General features: G+C 38.2%; 1 protein-coding gene across 10 annotated transcripts in view; it reads right to left on the bottom strand.

Moving 5' to 3' along the window:
• The window catches only part of LOC134204118 (interferon regulatory factor 2-binding protein 1-like), a 145,020-nt gene extending 126,601 nt beyond the window's left edge, over positions 1–18,419 (bottom strand). Inside the window, exons 1-4 of one of the 10 annotated variants that reach the window (XM_062678944.1) lie at positions 18,292–18,307; positions 18,155–18,224; positions 16,776–17,991; positions 7,309–7,377 (exon numbers count right to left, since the gene is read on the bottom strand). In XM_062678944.1, the coding sequence (XP_062534928.1) occupies positions 7,309–7,377; positions 16,776–17,481 (775 nt within the window). In that variant the 5' untranslated portion in view covers positions 17,482–17,991; positions 18,155–18,224; positions 18,292–18,307. Of the gene's footprint in view, positions 1–7,308; positions 7,378–16,775 lie in introns of all 10 variants that reach the window. The other 9 variants (XM_062678943.1, XM_062678942.1, XM_062678949.1 and 6 more) reach the window with 9 other exon arrangements.
• Positions 18,420–19,162: the final 743 nt, after the last annotated feature.

Raw genomic sequence — 19,162 nt, 5'->3', positions numbered from 1 at the left:
TGTGATGAATGTTCCGATGAAATTCCTAAGGATTGTCCAAAGTTTGAGACAATTCAAGTTCATTGCAGTCAGTATTGCTCTCGCCACCACAGGAAAATAATTACTTATACGTCACTACTAAACTTTGCTCAGAATGCTATCGTTTAACCAATAATCGAATTGGTTTGACATTGGTGATATTTTTCCAAAACTAAACTAACCCGTATTTAAACAATGTGGCATAATTCAGTAAATCATGAACTAGTTAATCAGTTTCCAAAAGTTCAATCTTATATTCTAATCTGCACTTAGTATGGAAATGTTCAGCACCCTATGAAATGCCTAGCAATTGTTTTGAATTTATTTTCAATAACTGCACAATTAATTGTTATTATCAATAATACGCACTTTTTTATAATCAATTCGTTTCTGATCCTCGTCGCCCATATGATACATCTAAATATTACGAATATTAATTGATTAAACGAAATCATTCGTTAGCAGTACCATTTTCCGTTTTCAAGTAGGGCTGATTTAAAATAATTTGAAAAGTCCGCATTTAATTTATACAGCGTGGTAGCTTTTTAATTTTAATGATGAATCTACTGTTTCGTTTTATTTGCCCATTTTTCCGCCAATAAACAATTCAACAAACAATTTGCTGAATAAGCTATGTTTTAGCTGGAGAAAACTATTTTGGATGAATAGCTCAATCAGCTTCCAATGTTTGTTAGAAGATCTTATCGGCGTCAGGCAGATCTGACTCGTTACAAAATGAAACAACAATAATTGGTAGAATGTGAGCTCTAATGAAAACATTTGCAAAAAGCAATTCGATTGAATTGGATAATGAGTTACGCTAACAAATTGCCCATCTGATTGCACAACTCTTCTTGTAGTGTTTCTCATGACAAAAACGGTGATCAGTTATTGAAGGGTAAATGCTATTGATAGCTGACGTATTATTTAGAGAATGGAAAGAATAGTAAATGATAAAAAGAACAGTATTGACACCTCATATATATGTTTATCTCCTCTTATAACTAATGTTTTGATAACATGAGATTTTTCAAAGAGCATAGAACCTTATTGTGTTGTTGCTCTTATTCCAATTATAGCGTGAAATAATCTTCAGAGATCTAAACGAGGAGTCAGGACTGACCTTAGGTTTACGAGTTACGATCTTCCAACCTTCCAGAGGACAATCGAATCCATATCAAGGATAAAATTGTGTTGTTGAATTAAATTTGATTTTAGAACACTTAAGGACATGTATTGAAGTTCATATAGAAATAATACATAAATATACATATGATAAATACAAAAAGAAAACACATGATGCATTTAAGTACCATCTATAAAAATTTTTTGACGTAGAATGTCTCTCGGTTAGATGGGGGGTCATTCCAAAGTTTCAAAATTGGGACCGTCACGAAAAGAAGTCAGAAGTACGAGCCAATAACTCAGCCGTTTCTCAACGGATTCTGGAGATTTTGGTATGAATCGATCAGTAAACTCTTTAAGAATCTATATAACTATTGTAAACAATCGATTTAATGCATTTAACTATTGAAAAATTTAATTTCGCCAGCCTTTGTTAAAATTGCACTTTAACAGAAAAATTGTCTACATTTCGGCTTGCTATCCGGCATAAAGATGCATCAAATGTTGATGATCAAATTTCGTATCCTCTTGCAATATACGTAATTTAATTCAATTTGCGGTCGTATCTTTGATACAACCCTTTTTTTCACTCGATTTGTTTATTATGCTCAATCAGGGAATCAATATTCGAGCAACGCCTAACAATATACTCTTTGTCATCAAGAGTTTGTCACTGACAAACACACCTAGCGACAAACCTTTATCAGAACCGAACACAAATGACAAGAATCATTTGCTTGATGCTGTGATATCTCGAAAATACGCTGCTAATTTTGTAATCATTGTCTGATTCTCGAATATTTCCATAAAAGCAGAAACTATGATAGTATAAAACGAAATTTTCACTAGAAATAATGCAAAATAACGGATGAAAAGTTAGCAACAAGATTGTTTTCTTTTTGTTGCTGACAAAATTTTCGGATCTTTGTATTATTATCTCCGACAAAAACAAAGCTTGTCGTTGGTTCTCTTTGTCGCTTGTTTCGCAGGCGCATTCCAAAAAAATGATTCCTGTGCTCAATTCATAACTGATACATCCACCCTAAACTGACGGTCAATATCCTCGCTCTAAGCCAAGATGCAAATATTTAAACAAATTTTATTGCATTTTTCTTCGACCCTGACTTTCGCTATTCGCAAACATGCGATCGGTTTCGCATGCATATGGTGTGAGTTTTATGCCGCGCGATAAAGAAAGGCAATCGCGCGTATAAGATGGTTTACATACAGAAGCAGCAGCAAAAAAAACTACTGCCACAACCACCCATCCGTTGAGAGTCGTTTCAAAGGTCTTGAAAAAGGATGAAACAAAAATAACGCAAGCCATTCGCCATCAACCAACCACAAAATCGTTGCGTCGTGTCGACGAGTATAGCGAGTGTGACAATCTTGCAAAAAATTGACAACGTCGCATCGACGTCGTCCCGTCCGAAAATCATGTGCCGTTGCTGATGATGCTTTTTTCTGTTGCTAGTTGGCCCTCGGTTTAGATTCTGGTGCTGGTGGCCGTCCCGCACAACCACCACTGGCCTCTGTTCCACGAACGCCGAACATTCCGAAAACAGTGATCTAGCATCATCAACTTGGCTGCACCAATCGATTTAAACCGGTTTCAGCTCTTCTTGCTGCTCTATCGCCCAGTGTTCCACAAAATAACTTGCACGCCTTCATTCCGCTCCTGCCGCCGTCATCGTTTCGTCGTACCCACTGTTCGATCCATCGCACACTACGATGGAACCGTGTCGAAAAACGATCCGCCGCCAGCCGCCTGCCGTCTGTGGTCGACCGAACGACGTCGACGACGCAACGAGTCTCGACGGCAGAAGCACTACAGTTGCGCGCGTGTTCTCCGATCGTCGCCAGCATGTAGTGGTAGTGGGAGTTGACCCTCCACGGCAGTGTGCGTGTTTGTGGTGGACTGTGAAATGTGGCAACGTTGCGTCAGGGCTGGAAAAATCCGCTCCGTCACTTTCCACCCAAAACATCCACCCTCCACCCACCGCGCGCGACGTTAGCGCGTTGCTGTTGCCACGTTTTGCCCATTTTCATGCGGAGTTGGAGAAGCGTAGGCAGCACTATACTAGCCCCAGGCACAGACCGGTTTCTGCGAACACGCCAAGCGTGCTGAATGCCTTCTGGTTAGTGTGTAGGTAGGTGAGGTATAACTGTGGCGGCGGCGGCGATCGAACGCGAGACTTGCCTGACATCACACGCAAGAGCAAGTTTTTTTTCACTCGACTTGTTTATTTTCTGTTGGTTTTTCTTCTCGTCTTATCTTGTTTGAGGAGTTTGCGTTTTTTTTTGTTTGACTTACTAGCAGAATATAAAGGTACCTTACGTACAGTTAGGAATGGTAAAGCTGTCGCAAAAAAAAATGACTGCTGTGTATTGCTTGTTTAAATTTCATAAACTAACTGCAATAACTACCAATTACAAAAATTAGTAAATTAATAGAGAAAAAAATTAAAAAAAAAAATAATGGGTAATGTTTTGAACATAACCGCGAGTAGATGTAGGACTTGAATAATCGTAACGTATTTACATTTATCTTTGAATTTATGGGGTTCGATTGGTATAGGTACTGATATTGGAAACGGAAACATTCATACTATGTAGAATTATTAGCGATTTGTTTTTCACAAACTTCTGGAAATGAAACTAATAATTAAATACATAATTATAATCGCATTGTTTCTAACTATTGAACCCTTATTTACTCAAGCAAATGTAGGGAATTTATCATAATACCTGGTTTACAGTTCGTCTTTGAGAGATAAAACATTTAATTTTAACAGCCTCGTTGGATAAACGTACAACTCGCGCTGAAAAAATCTTCTTTTTGCAACTAGTTGCACAAACTACTATTAATGTTTTGGTTCCAAACTCTGAGTTCAGTTTAATAATATAATTTCTCAGAAAATGAGAACCAAAGTATAAAATAATGTTTATTCTTCTTCTGGAAATTATATTTTGCGGACTATTTTGAAACATTTACATGTAATACGGCAAAATTTCCTAATTTAAAATGGATATCAATACCATTGCTGAATCTGTATCATTTAATTGTCAATGCCTGCTACGAATGAATGAAAATAATTATATTTAATCAATTTCTATATTCAATAGTGTAGTTGATTTTTTTTGCTTAGGAATAAGAACTGTTATAGTTGTATATTATTAAACCAATCACTTTCCCTGGATGAGCAGACCAAATCTCTCTGGACTAATTTTATCATTCTTCATCCACCACCGCTGCCCTCACAGCCTCTAGCCGTGGACTCCGAGCGAGGCGATTGCATCGATCGCAACCGACACTGCATCCGACCATCATCAAGCATAGAACGGCAAAAAAATGCACCCTCTTCTTTCATGCACACTCGCAGACCCACCGGGAGCTCTCCCGCTGGCGACTGCATGCTGAGTAGGTTAAAAAATGCGAGAAACTATGCGGAGACGAAAAACACGTCAGTACGCGCTGCTGTTACAAACTGTAATGACTCGCATACGGAAGGCACTGCTTCTTTTATGCGCGAAGTAAATCTTGCGGTGGATCCGAAGGCACGTGGCAATGCATTCTGATGTCCGTGTTAGGAATGCACGAGATTGATTATATGTATATGAAATTTTAATTGACCTTGACAAGATTTGAAATTTTCAATAGCTTATCGTTAAAAATCTTAAGTTTCAATAAAGTTGGCAAATTGCTGGACAGTGTCCGAGTCGATTGATATATGAATCTTAAAAATCCATCGAAAGATAAAGGCGCTAGTAACGTTCGAAATCTTCCCTTTCAGCGTAACGCTCTCGATTTTCAAAAATCTAAATGACACCCAGTATAGTAAAGAAAGACGTAAGTCCTACGTCAAAATATGGTGAAATTTGTGTTCATGTTATTCTTTTTCCTATTGTATCCAACGATCACATCGGTTTTACTACACATTAGAATTTATTTTACGGACATGTCAACTAAAATGTAGATTGGCAGAATTTTAAATTAAAGCTCTGAATTGATCCATCAGGGCTCAAATCACTGTCGATCGAATCACCCTGTTTTGCCATATTATGTAAACATTATGATACCGGTCAAATTGGAGTATCTTAAAATTTGAAAGATAAATGTTTTCGGATAACCGAATTTTCTGATTTATAATATCGGCACCAACATTTCAAAAGGGCGAAACTGCTTTTGTAAACAAGAGATTCTCACGGGTGGGCTTATTTGTGCTCACTCACGCAATCCAGCATTATTAAATGAAAGAAGAGGATTCGATGCTTCCATCAGTGGTGTTGGATTGCGTGGGTGGGCTCAAATTAGCCCACTAGCGACGTGAGAAGGTTTTGTTTATAAAAGCAGTTACGCCCTTTTGAAATGTTGTTGGCGATATGAAGTATTTGTTCTTCAAATGTATTGACTTGAGTGATAGCTCTCAAGAACTGTTGCCTATTAATCAAATTTAGCATATGCTACGTTGTCTAGTAAAATAATGTTAACAAAACTATTTTACCGTCGAATTCCGGCCCTAAAAAACAATATATTCTCTTTGGCTAAAAAGGCAAAACGGATATCTCAAAAGATTTATTTATCAATAACGTTGCACAAAAATCTGCTATGCTAAAGTAATTCCTGTACAATTAGCACTCCTTAAATATAAACAAATGCTGAACATCGAATCCAAATGGAATTCAATTTTCCATTTCAGTAAAAAATATCAAAACATCAAGTAGAGCATTTAATTTTTTGTAGATACATATTTTACTTATTGATATGTTCGTCAGATAACGTGAATATCAATTTTTTTTTTGTTATCTACCATCAATATACTTGCCCCAACTCAGTTCAATGAGAAAAGTCCGGTCTAGTCATATGTGAATGTTATTGGATTTTATTTTCTCATCAATCTAACTGAAAAAAATGATAATCAATAGCAAAACTCCGCTATCGATATCCGCTGAATCTTGTTTTTTCATCAATATGCTAACATAGGGAATAGGCGCTTCGGCAGAACCCCAAAGAAAACAGCTATTGTCGTTGATTCTAAACACTAAAGCTTGCGGTCGAGTTTTGAAAAAAAAAAACATATCCTTTTTTGAAACCCAAAGCGCCTAGCGGAAATAGGATTCCTGCCGGAAATACCTATCTTCGCCCTATCACACCAGATGCGATAAAATAGTGTGATGAAGCAGCGACGTATCATGTTTATGTACGAGCCTCGTGTTCAATCCATCACACAGCATCATCCTCGATGAAAAAAAAAATTCTCGCGTTTTTTTCCTCCATTCATAATGTTTATCTTTTCATCCGAGGACGAGCACTGACGGTATTTGTGTGTACTGCCGAATGTCCCGTTTCAGAGTCTATCGTACGGTAGCGAACATTCGAATGATTGCGCGAAGAATCGGTAAAAGGCGAAGGGTACGTTTATTAATCATACGCTTTCATAATTAGACAAAAAAAGAGACGTTTGCATTTTAGAGAACGATATATGCCGCAGCATGTCACAAGTATTAGTGTCCATTATGCGTAGTTATGCGATAAAAAGCGTGCTGTTTTTTATGCGAAGTGCTCACAAGTGTATGGGAAAACAGAAATCATTTTTGCAAATAAATTTTCCTGCACATCAGGTTTTGGAATTGAAGTAAATGTACTTTTAAGAATTTATCCGCTTGCCTTAGATTCCTATCATAATTAAAAATTTCGTCAAACATATTAGATGGAGCTCCCCTGTTTTCCGATAATATTATTTGAATTCCCCATTATGAATATAGTTTCTATGATGAATGTGTATTAATGTATGAGGTTTTTTTTTCTGCTTCTGTTAAGTTACGATTACGCTATATTTGAAGGATCATTGTGTTAACTAGCGTCAGCAGTATATAAGGTGAAGAACAATGAGGCAAAGTTTACCAATAATGGGACAGTTTAGAACATTTACACTACAACTGCTAAGATCATGCACACGTGTATATAACTACACAACCCTCATGGATCCCTTTTTGTCGGAGCACGACTGAGTTCAATGAAGGTGATGTACATTTTGGGAAGCGTAACCGATCTTTTTTTTGGCCGGAAACTGGTCAGTAGCGAAAAAGCTGGACAGTTAGCACACGCATCTATCTCTATAGTGGGTTGGTGGGTGGGACATCACATCCCGGCGTATGAAATACCTGAATTCATTGTTGCAACATAGTCGTTTGGTGCTACATTCGGTAGTATCCACCGTTTGAGGTCAGTAGCTACAACAAGAGATGGGAAAAAGTTTGATTATTTAGCATTTTATCGATTGATAGGACACGAATCATCGGCAGTATAATGGGACGACGAATGGTTTGATGGTAAGTAACATGAAGGGCGGGGATACGAGAAACGAACTTCCCAACAGATGTAAGCAAACGTTTATTTTGGATGTTATGCGATATACATTCTAAAAGTTTGATGCTGGCTAGAATTGTTCTGTTATTTGGACAGATCTATCTTAAAAAGTAATACACAATTTTTTTTTTTCAAATCATTTGATATGAAAAACTGTTAAAATTATAGTAACAGTGCTTAGAAACCCATTTTTTTGAAAATGCAACATGTCAGTTTTTACGCTAAAAAACAAATTTTCTGTAACGCCTTAGAATTTACGCATTAGTACGCGCTATATCAGATAATGTTTGAATATTAGAAATTTTCAACCATTCCTATGAATGTTTTTAAATCTTTATAGATTCTATAGTGGAAAAATTTTAGCGACACTTCATTCATATTAACTGAAGTTTCGAGTAGTTTTGGAACTGAGAAAAGATAATGCCGATTCATTATTGTTCTTTTTATCTCTCGTTACAAGCCCTGCTCAACTATGAAATATATTAGAAGAAAGCCAACTGTTGTTGTTTTGTATGAACCGTCATTGGAAATAATGTTGCTTCTATAGGAAGATCGACGCTTATTTAAATGACCCATCTGGCGCCAGTAAGCAAAGTCGTTCGAAAAGGAATCCTAAAATTTAGCTTTTTAAACCATAATGCACTGTTATATTCAGATGCAATTAGTTAATGTTTTCTTTGTCGTTTAAGTTTATTTTGCATTTCCTGATATTTTCGCCCAACTGAGTTAAAATTCGCATTTCCCGACATTACCGCCATTTTTTATTTGTTCAATGGAATACACGAGCCGAAACGTCGTTCAAAAAGGTTTTACACTCGATTGAATTACTCAAATCTGAAAAATGCCGAAAATATCAGCTTAATATTTCAGTCAAACTATAACCAGTGTAAGCTGTTTTTTTTTCTGAAATTCTTGAATAAACCAAAACTGATGATGGTTGAAAGTTCCTGCCCAGTGGCAGTTTAACATGAAGTTATTTACCGACACTCAACAAACAAATTTTACAATTATCTTCAAATTCATGGCGTATACAGATTTTGCAAGATTCTAATACAAACATGTTGTCCCTAAGTACAGATATTATACAAAATTAAAAGTTGTAATGTCTTTATACAATAAGTGAATAAGAATCTAACATATTTGTATATTTAAAATTTTTATACCAATTATGCAAGGTTCTGTAATAATATTTGGCATCCGTTGGTTGGGTGTAGGAATCCAGCATTGAACAAATTTCCCATTTCACATGGATATAATTTTCCTTTCAACAATTTTCAAAATAGGACTTTTTGCAATGTAGATTAACTTCAACTGTATACAAATCATTATTACACGAAAGCAAACAGTGTGATTAATTTTCGAACGCATAACTATTCAAACAATAAGTCTGTTTATAACTACAGCTGATCGTCTACTAATAAACAATTCCCAAAACTTTTCGAACGGGAATGAAAAATTCAACGATGCCCATCAACAGACTAATTCAAACAAGAATCAGGAAAGCGCATTAGTCGAAACGAATATGATTCCAATGAGAAAACTTAGTCCCAAAACGAGAAAACAACGCTTTATGTATGAATAACGGTTTCTTGGACATGTTCTTTCGATTAGAATCCAACTCCTATGCTCTGCCAACAACCAACACAAACGTCTTGAACAAACTAAAACCAAGTACAAATTCGAACGAGAAGGAAAACGAAAGAAAGCAAACACCGCCAACAAACATATCTGACCGTCCGAGACTATTTAAAGCCGTAATGGCTTATGCACGACTACTTCATCATCGTTGTGTTTTTATTTTTTGTTATCTTGAATTCTTCGTCGGTTTGAGAAATAAGTAATCCTACTACTTTGTATTTGGAGGCTTTTCGTCTTTCTTCGCCGCAGGCATTCCGTGTATTTTTAAACCATGCTCAATCGGTAAACCGTCGAGAAATTTGTAAACACATCGTCATGCTTTCATAGCGCTTCGTACCTCGTCTTGCGGTGGATACGTCGCCCAAGACCTTCGATCTCTTTCGCGCTCCGTCCGGAATTGGTTTGCGGTGCTGACGTGCAAGCAGCGATCATCGACCGCGACAACAACGCGGAGACGACAACGACGACGATCCCAAGAGGAAAACCATATGCTCTGGGTGCAATCCATGCAACTTTTCCATGACTAGGTTTTTGAGTCCGATTCTTTATTTAGCCGATCCGAGATCTGCTGACGTAGACTCTCGTAGTTGCACCACATCTGGGAAAGCTGATTCAACTTATTTCCTATCCACGCAATTCACGACCGAGAGATGCTGCTCTGTTGCCATCCAAGCGACGACGAACCATCAGGACGGAAGAGGAAGATCAAACAGTCAAATGCAGCGTCTATGGCCGAAAAAAGGGCACGGACGGATTCGCTCACGGTGTAGCGTAGGTAGATTTAAAGGGACCGAGGAGGGATCAACTAACACCACCGGCGGCCCGTACTGCAGAGCTGTGTAGGTTTCATTAATTGCATCAGACGATTGGTGGTGACGAGGACGGCGCAGATGATCACGACAACGGTAAATCGAATGTCAGCTGTTTCATATTCTGCATCCTTCTTGAGGAATGTATCCGTTGGGAATAGAACGGAACGCAGACTGCCGTTGCCTTGAACTTGTGGAAAAGTGCGACTGTGTGCGTGCGGGAGGATTAGATTAAGAGGAAACTGTTTTCTTAAGTGGTCTTTACAGAACCGTGAAATATTGACGATGCTCTGCCTTAGATGAAAAGGAAGGATTGTGAGTTTGATATCAAATTATTGGAGTAATTATTAATGGATTGCAAAAGATTTAGATGTTCTTTCTGTTTCAATAGTTCTGTTCGGTTCGAACGAGCAAAAAGAGGAAAAACAATTCACCATCAAAGATTACTTGTAGGTTTATATGACTTTGAACGGAATTATATGCAACGCTAATAATTTCCAAGCGATTTATTTTGTTCATCATTGCAAAAAAATTGTTATAAGAAACTCCGTTCGACAGATAATCCGATTTCATCTGAATTTGTTTGTAGGAAGCAGAAGATGTAGAAGTATTTTCTTTGGAAAATTCAAAATTATTTGTCCAAAGATATCTTTCAATTTTCTTGAGAATATAATAGTTGAAGTCCAAAAGATTATCAGGTAGCTCAACTCAGTGTGATAAGCCAAAATAGAACTGCGTTAGTTCAGCAGCGATTGACGTTTAAATTTTGAAGTCTCATGTTAAAGGATCCTAAATGTCCCGAACTATGTCTACGGTCATCGGGTGACCAGCTTCATTTCAAAACACACGATTCTTCTGTGATTTCTCGATGAAAAAGCCACTTGCGATGTCTCATAGTATTTTGGAAAATTGGAAGTGTCAGTCGGACGAATGATTTCTTACAGAGTTCAAATAGGCCTCTCTGATAAGTGGTTCCGTAAGTTCTGGAATTTGTTTTGTGGTCATCGTATAACCATGTGGCCATCGTATAACCAAGAAAAAAACTATTTTATTTTCGGATGAGTTTGAGATATCACGAACAAATGCACCTTTTTTTTAGCATTTTGAGCAAATATTCCGGTAGGTATGGAACTTGTTCTGCGATCACTGGATGACAATAGAGCTCAAAAATCAATTGACAATCAATTTTATGAAAAAAAAAATAAATGTCAACACTGCAAAACTTTACCATTCTGGCATTGTTTTTATTTGCTTTTTCACTTGCGTGGCATATCAATTTTATATCAATTTGTTGAAATTCGTGAACTTAAAATTTGTTTGCGAAAGTGTTTATTTGTGGTAAGTATGAAGCAATACAAATAATCTACAACAGTATCACTGAATAAATGACCAATCAACCCATATTATGTTTTGTTATTCTGTTCATGGCTTCTGCTCGGGTAGGGTTACATTTGCCATTTGCCTTACCATCATTGTACTCCGGAAAATTGGTCTCAAAATACTCTGAAACGAGGGAAGCAAATTTAATTTGTTTTCCTCGAATGGAATGAGGTACATTCGCAGACCTATCAACCGCAGAAACGATTTTCGGTACCAAGTACCGACTATAAAGCATAGGTAGCGTTATGGTATGGGGTGCGTCTCAAAGGCATCATGAAAAACTTGTTCCTCGATTATCGAGATATTCTGAGACACACATGTTGCTGTCACCCCGCTGTTCCAATTTGACAATGACCATAAACATAGCTTGAAGTTTTTGAAGGAATAGTTGGAGGAAGCTAAAATCAATGTTCTGGAGTGGCCAAGTCAAAGCCCTGACCTGAATCCCATAGAGCACTTGTGGGAAGAGCTCGACAGACGTGTGCAAGCACAAACGTGCTTCAATATAACGAGCTTTTTCAATGTAATCAATGTATCTTAATGGAATAAAACAAAACACTATCGCATCGAATTGCTAATCTAGTGGAGACCGTGTTGTTTTTGACTCTAACTTGAAGGGATTATTTCCACTACTTGGAGTTCTTGCTCTTGCTCAATTCACTTAACATCTGAACACAAAACATCAGCTTTATCTCCGTATTGCTCCATTGAAAGAAAGCAGTTGAGCAGCCAAATTGAAGATTTTTTGTTACACGTTGTTAGCAAATGTTAACAAGAATATTGTTTCGGGAGGATATACTCCATGATAAATTTATATTTTAAAAGCTTCTTTATAGGGGCACTGGAGCTGATGATGCATTTCCATTTGTTTTTCACAGGCTTTGAGAAGAAAACTTTGTCTCCAACAAATAAGCAAATGAGCTTGTCTATGTCGACTGCTTCCCCGATTCTATTTTCATCGCTATTGTAACAGGTCGCGATGAGCTTGTTTTCGTGGCTTATAACGATTGTAAAATACTTATGTCTCTCTTTATCGTCTTTTCTCTTTATCGTCTTCAATTGAAATTAAAACAAACTTCAAATTCTGCGTTACTTCTATGATTTGATGAGATGAAGAACTTTTCTTGCAATACCTCGAATTATCTTGTTTATCTACTTGAGCGGCCATTTCAATCCACCATTGACCTCTATAGCACCCGAGTCACTTTTTGAGACTTTCTAGGCTTTGGATTGACCAAAATGTCTCGGAAGGAGGAATATGAAGGCGATTTGGTGGATAGAGGACCTTTTTAATTAAATTCACCCTGTTGTCAAGATATCACTAAAGTGTCTCGATTTTAGTGGCGACTAGCCAAATTTAGTCGAAACTTTACAGAACCTTTGTCTATGATAAATGATAGTTGACTTTTTTATGCTTTCTTCCTTGAAGAGCTTCGAGCTCATAGACTTATTTGTTAAGAAAATTTGAGTTTATAGTCCGCAACTACAAATCACTTGTCAAATTTGTTTTCTAGCAGGTAAATCAAACTTCTAAATTTAAACAACATTTATTCAAGCCGTAGCCAAATAAATAGCTGCTAAATTCAACGATCTCGTAATTTTTAGATTTTTAATCCATGTTGCAGATAATATATGATAATAAATGTAGTTTCACTTTGTAATTGTTGACATTGGCAACAAATTTTGAAACTAGTGCATTGACAATTCATGTATTTGAAATGTTTTAGCTTAGTTGAAATAACAACAAAAAAATTGAAATTTGCTTCAAATGTAGTTCCAAAATAATTCCCTGATTTCACTGAAATTTCCCTGAGGATTCCAGTTTTTTCCATGTTGAACAAAATTCTCCTGTGTATGCCCGATTTTCCAGGTTTTTCCACCCGTTATTCATTTTGTTTGTAAACCAATACATTTTATATAATTTCTCATTTTGACAAATAACTTTTGAACTCGAAAAAACATGTTTTTTGGTGTCAGATTGCGAGAAATGAGTATCGCGTGTGAAGTGAGAAGTGAGGAATGATAGATTTCTCACTCCTCTCTCAAAAATTGAGTTGTGAGAAATTTAAGTAAGAAGGTAAGAAGTGTGGAGTCATAAGTAAGAGATGAAAAGTAAGAAATAAGAAGTGAGAAGTGTAAAGTGAGTAGTAAGAAGTGAGAAGTGAAAAGTGAAAAATTCGGAGTGAGAAATGCAAAGTAAAAGTAAGAGTGACTAGTGAGAAATGAAGGGTAAGGCACCCTTCCTTTCTCCTTTTCCTTATTCTTACTTCTTCATTCTTCATTCTTCCTTTTTCATTTTCTCTTGCTTAATCCTTGCTTCTTTCTTCCTTCTTGTTTCTACTTGCTTTCTTCATATTTCATTATTCTTTTTATTAGTCCTCCCTTTTTTGCTTCCTCCCCCATTCTCCTTCTCTCAGCTTCCTTCCTCCTCCTCTTATCTCGTTCTTTCAGATACCTATATAGAAAATTATTTTGAGCTGTTTAGTGGTATGTCTTTACTTCTCATAAGGCGAGTTAATTAACACTATTCAATTTGATTCCACCACTTGATTGTAACTTTACATATACGTATTTCGACCTCAACCGTAAAGGCTGCCTTGAGTCTTTATTTCCCAAAACAGTTTGCCAAATGCCTTTGAGTTTGTCAAATTCTGTTTGAATTTGAGCTGTCGGTCAAGTGATTTTCCATCTTCTTCTAGGCATTACAGCTTGTGTTCATTCAGCACTTTCTTAATTATTAGCTTCGAGGTTTCTAAACCAAGTTAGCAATTTTCATTTTCGTATATCATGATGCTAGTACGATGATACGTTTTTGCCCAGAAAAGCCGAAAAAAAATCCAACCCGAATCCAACCCTAGACCGAACCGGGATTCAAACCCACCTTCAGCATGGTCTTGCTTTATAGCCGCGCATCTTACCGCACGACTTTGATAAGTTCAAGATGTTGAAGGACCGATTTCTGTCCTAGAACCTATTCCGGGGCCACAGGGTGTCCAAATGATGTCCGTTCAACCATTTCAGTTGATTAGTGTTATACTATTCCTTTTTCTATCACATACCACTTGTTATTCAATTGAAAATTGACTAAGGATGAGCAATATGAAGTTGTCAAGACTTAACTCATCAGGATAGGCGTTCAATTTTTTGCACAGTGTACTGTGGAATGAATACATTTTCAGGACGTTTAACTATTGAAGCAAACCCAAGAAATGACAAATATCTTGGCTGTTCTAGGTTTCTGGACAGCAAGGTGAAGAGGATGCTAGAGAGGGACCCAAAATTCACTTCTTAACAGTCAATCGGAAAATATATTCAGGTATGTTCAGGATTGAAGTCAAAGTCATATAGAGTTACGAAAAAGAGTCCCAAGCCAAGCCTAGCTATAATAAACTGAATTGTACGACAAGATTTCGTGCTCGGAAGTTTATTTCTCTTCTAGGCTTTTTGCAAGTATTAGCTTAACATTCGATTAACATCGAAACCAAATGATTGGAACTTCATAATGTTTGGCATTTGATCGCACCATTCCCAGCTGGGAGAGAAGTCAGTTTTTTACTTATTTGGGTATCCAGCTGGATAGTCCAGTCTAGACTATTGCGGATACCAACTTCACAAACAATTAGTTAAAAAGCAGGCAAAGCTCCAAAAAGAATCAAAATCAATTACTGTTTATTTGGAATTAGGAATTTCGAAAATATCTGCTAAAACACATTTTTAAAATATCGCTAAAACAGGACTGCAACGAAGAGTCCTTAGAGAAGAGTATCGCCGTATATATACCACGTTTGATAGATCTCTTGCTCTGCTCTGTTCCAATTTTGGCACTTGGTGCTAGTGTTTTTACAGGCACTATAAACAAGACATATAATGCCTTTGATCGCGTATTAGGCTCATATGAGTTTCTAGCGTTTTGGAATTGTAACCAGTAATCTTCTTCTTCTTCTTAATGGCATTACATCCCCACACTGGGATCGGGTCTCCAGTAGCCTTGCGAGCAAAGGCGTAGGATTGCCAATCCGGAGATGGCGAGTTCGATTCTCGGTCCGGTCTAGAATGTTTTCGGGTTGGAAACATTCTCGACACCCTGGGCATAGTGTATCCATTGTACTTGCCACACAAGATACATACTCACTCATGCAATGGCGGGCATAGAAAAGCTTTCAATTAATAACTGAGGAAATGCTAATAGAATACTAAGTTGAAAAGCTAGGCCAAATTCCAGTTGGAATGTAGAGCCATTGAAGAAGAAGAAGAAGATCCCCACACTGGGACAGAGCCGCCTCGCAGCTTAGTGTTCATTGAGCACTTCCACAGTTATTAACTGCGAGGTTTCTAAGCCAGGTTACCATTTTTGCATTTTGCATGAGGCTAGCACGATGGTAATTTTATGCCCAGGGAAGTCGAGACAATTTCCAATCCGAAAATTGACTAGACCGGCATCGGGAATCGAACCCAGCCACCCTCAGCATGGTTTTGCTTTGTAGCCGCGCGTTTTACCGCACGGCTAAGGAGGGCCCCTGTAACCAGTAATGGTTCTATTAAAAGAAAAAGGTTCTATTAAAATCTATCTATCTAAATTTGTTCTAAATAATGGTTTTCAAAAATCTAAAAAAAATATCAAGCCAGTTTGTTCTTGAATTATTCTCAGTAAATATTCATTTTGATTTTATTCTATTTTTGCCATTACTGATGGTGATGGTTCCATCACATACTATTACTTGTTAAGTATTTGTTTTAGCTTCTTATGATTGCAAATGTAAAATTGTTCAAATAAAAAAATATCTAATACTGTAAAGTTATTAATTTAACTAACATACCCACGTATTATCCATATTAATAGCAATTACAATACCATCTTTGCAAAGTTGCTCGAAATTGTCTCACAATAACAAAAGTAAAGAAATGCTGAATGTAACAGGCATACAAAGGAATATTACAATAAATGAGACGCATGTGTATTGTTCAATTTGTTTAGGACTCAAGGGTCACGTACAATTGGTAGATTTGCGCGTGGTTTGGCAGTTTTTTTTTTTCATTAGAAACTGTCAAAACGTAAGCAAACGTATCCATTGTGCAGAACTCTTAACTGGCTGGATATTTTTAGCCCGCTTCTCAAATTACTGGATAATTATCCTTTTTTATTTTTCACTGATATGCTATTACAGAGAAAAGAGTACATTTTTTGTAGAGAATCATTAAATTATTTAAACATTTCTTCATTAAACAATGAAAGAGTAATTTACAGCTGGAGACACCACAAATAACCCCACCATAACCAAAGATTGCAATACCTATTAGCAAGTAGGTCTCTACAAGAATCACAGGTTCTAAGCACAATTTAAAGACCATGGACAACAAACCAAAACACCAGCGACAGAGAGAAAACGAAAATAATGCACTAACAGGTTCAAACTATTCTAACTACTCAAACTTACCGGTCGGTTTGAAGTTGGCCGTATCGAAGGAAGCAGTCCGCACCGGGTGTTTGTCCTTGTAGCTGGGCTGCCGGTCCGGAACGAACGGTACCGCCGGCAGGGATTCGCCCCGTGTCAGCGGCGGTCGCTGCTGAATGGCAACCGACGGGTCCTCGGCGCCTCGTTTGGCACTGCCCGTCGGCCCATCCATCGGACCGTGCTCGTCGTCCTCCGGCGGGGGTCGTTTCAGATTGACGGATAGCGCCGGTGGAACCTGCTGCCTGTTGGCGTGCGGTGGCATGTGATGTGGCGGAATATGCTGTTGGAGGCGAGCCCCGGGACGGACACCACCCGGCATGTCGTGCGGCTCGTGCTTCGGTGTGAAATCGACAAGCGCCGGCCCATTCGGCCCGGCTCGTACCGAGTAGTGATGGTGTGCCTGTGGAACAGATCTGTGCGGTGGCATTTCACCGTTTTCGTGGCCACCGCCTCGTTTACCGCCACCGCTGCCACCTCCAGCTGATGCACTTCCGCTGCCGCCACCGCCACCACTGGCATGGATCCGTTTCATCTGCCGGGCGGTATCCAGAACCAGCTCGATACGATCCGCTCCTTCATAGTTAACACATCCTCGACATACAGCTTCCGTAAAATCGTGAATCATTGCCCACGGCATCCGCGGCAAATCGCACAAATAACAATGTTGACGCTTTGCTTGAACCGACATTTTGTCAGTTTATTTTTATCACCAAAAACAAATAGTTGAACTATTTCAACCAACAATTTAACTACCACCCAACACACTAAGCCAGTTTCACTTATTCCCACACTAAACTAATTGCGGCCCCATTCAAGTTATCCATAGCGAGGCATTCGGCAATCATCGATATCAATAACTTTTATCGTAAACAATCCAAAAATTCATATTAGGAATAATCAACTTTTTCCAAAGTGGAAATGTTTACTTTTATTGCCACTTCTTGTCACCAAAAATCTTCCGTTATGATAACGCTTTTATATACTTTTCATGATTTACGATAGCAAGTGTGATTCAACGTATATTAATGATGCAATCACGTCGTAGTCGAGGATCGCCTTCTTCCTTCCACTTTCACACACCTTCCACTTCGCAGCTGTTAGTCGATGCTAGTTCGGAGGAGCGCACTTTTGTTTTCACCTGAACCCGATATAGCCACTTGCACATGCACCGAATATCCTCGACTATTTCCGTATCATTCTAAAACAAAATTAACTGTAGTTTTCCAGTGGCTGTTGAATTTTTCAGATTTTTCAACTCTTGCTTAACGTATAGAATGTAGAGAGTCGCCTCTTCTGTTGTATCGATCGATCGACTTTTCTCTAACGAAGGAAACAACTACCCTTCATTCGACATCACTCACGGAATTCAAACTGGAAATTGCGCGTAATTTGAAACCAAATTAATCCATCCAGAATCCGGCCCAAAACGAACTAAAACGATTCCGAAAAAAGAAAACTCAAGAATTCAAGCAGGTCTTTCCACGTACAGCTGAATTACACAAACAACGAACGGGACACGATGTGCAGCAACCAACGAGCGCGTCACTTTTGAAACGAACGGTTCGCTCTGGCTGCCGTGGAACCCTCCTCATTCAATGGTGCTGCTGTTGCGTTCGCGTCGTGCTTCCACCAACAAAATCAATAACAGCAACAACGCCATCCACCGGCCCAGCAAGAACAGCTAGACGAGGTGATCACGCTCACAAGTCGCGCAGCAGCATTCATGGCGCGAGTGGCTGTGTGCGTGTTTATATGCGGTACCACATATTTACCATTGCCATTATTTTTACGATGACTCCGGGATAGTAGTAACCAACAACAATAGCAGCAGCGCCAGCCAGCAGACATAGTAGTGCGGCACATCACGGTTGACCCACACAAGCAGACTGCTGACTCGCGAGCAGCGTGCTGATAGGAGCTACATAACTGTATGCAATACATTTGCACATACGAGGAGGAGCAGTAAAGTGCAACTGCAGTAGGGTGGTTCTCAACATTGTTGTATGCCTCCCGAATTATTGAATAAGGCTGATGGTGCAATTTATTATTATCTTTTTATTGAAATCCATAAAGAAAAAAGCGGGGCAAGTTTGTGCACCTATCTTTTGCTTCAAAATACCTCTCGATAGGAATGCTTTGAATGGTCGACTTATTAATCAGTATGTATGTATCCTATTCCATTGTCTTTGTAACTTCTTTGTATATTTCATTCTGGTATATTCCTTTTGAATTTAAGAAAAATAAATTTTAATGGAAAAAATAGAAGGCGCACACTTGCCCCGTATCATGGGCAAGTATGCACATTGCGCGGGGTAAGACTGCGCATTAAAAGAATAGCTGAATTTAAATAGCAATGGTATCCATTTTCG

The sequence above is a fragment of the Armigeres subalbatus genome, unplaced genomic scaffold (genome assembly GCF_024139115.2).
Source record: "Armigeres subalbatus isolate Guangzhou_Male unplaced genomic scaffold, GZ_Asu_2 Contig41, whole genome shotgun sequence".
Taxonomy (NCBI): domain Eukaryota; kingdom Metazoa; phylum Arthropoda; class Insecta; order Diptera; family Culicidae; genus Armigeres; species Armigeres subalbatus.
Note: the sequence above shows the minus strand (reverse complement) of the source record. Positions and strands in the feature narration are given on the sequence as shown.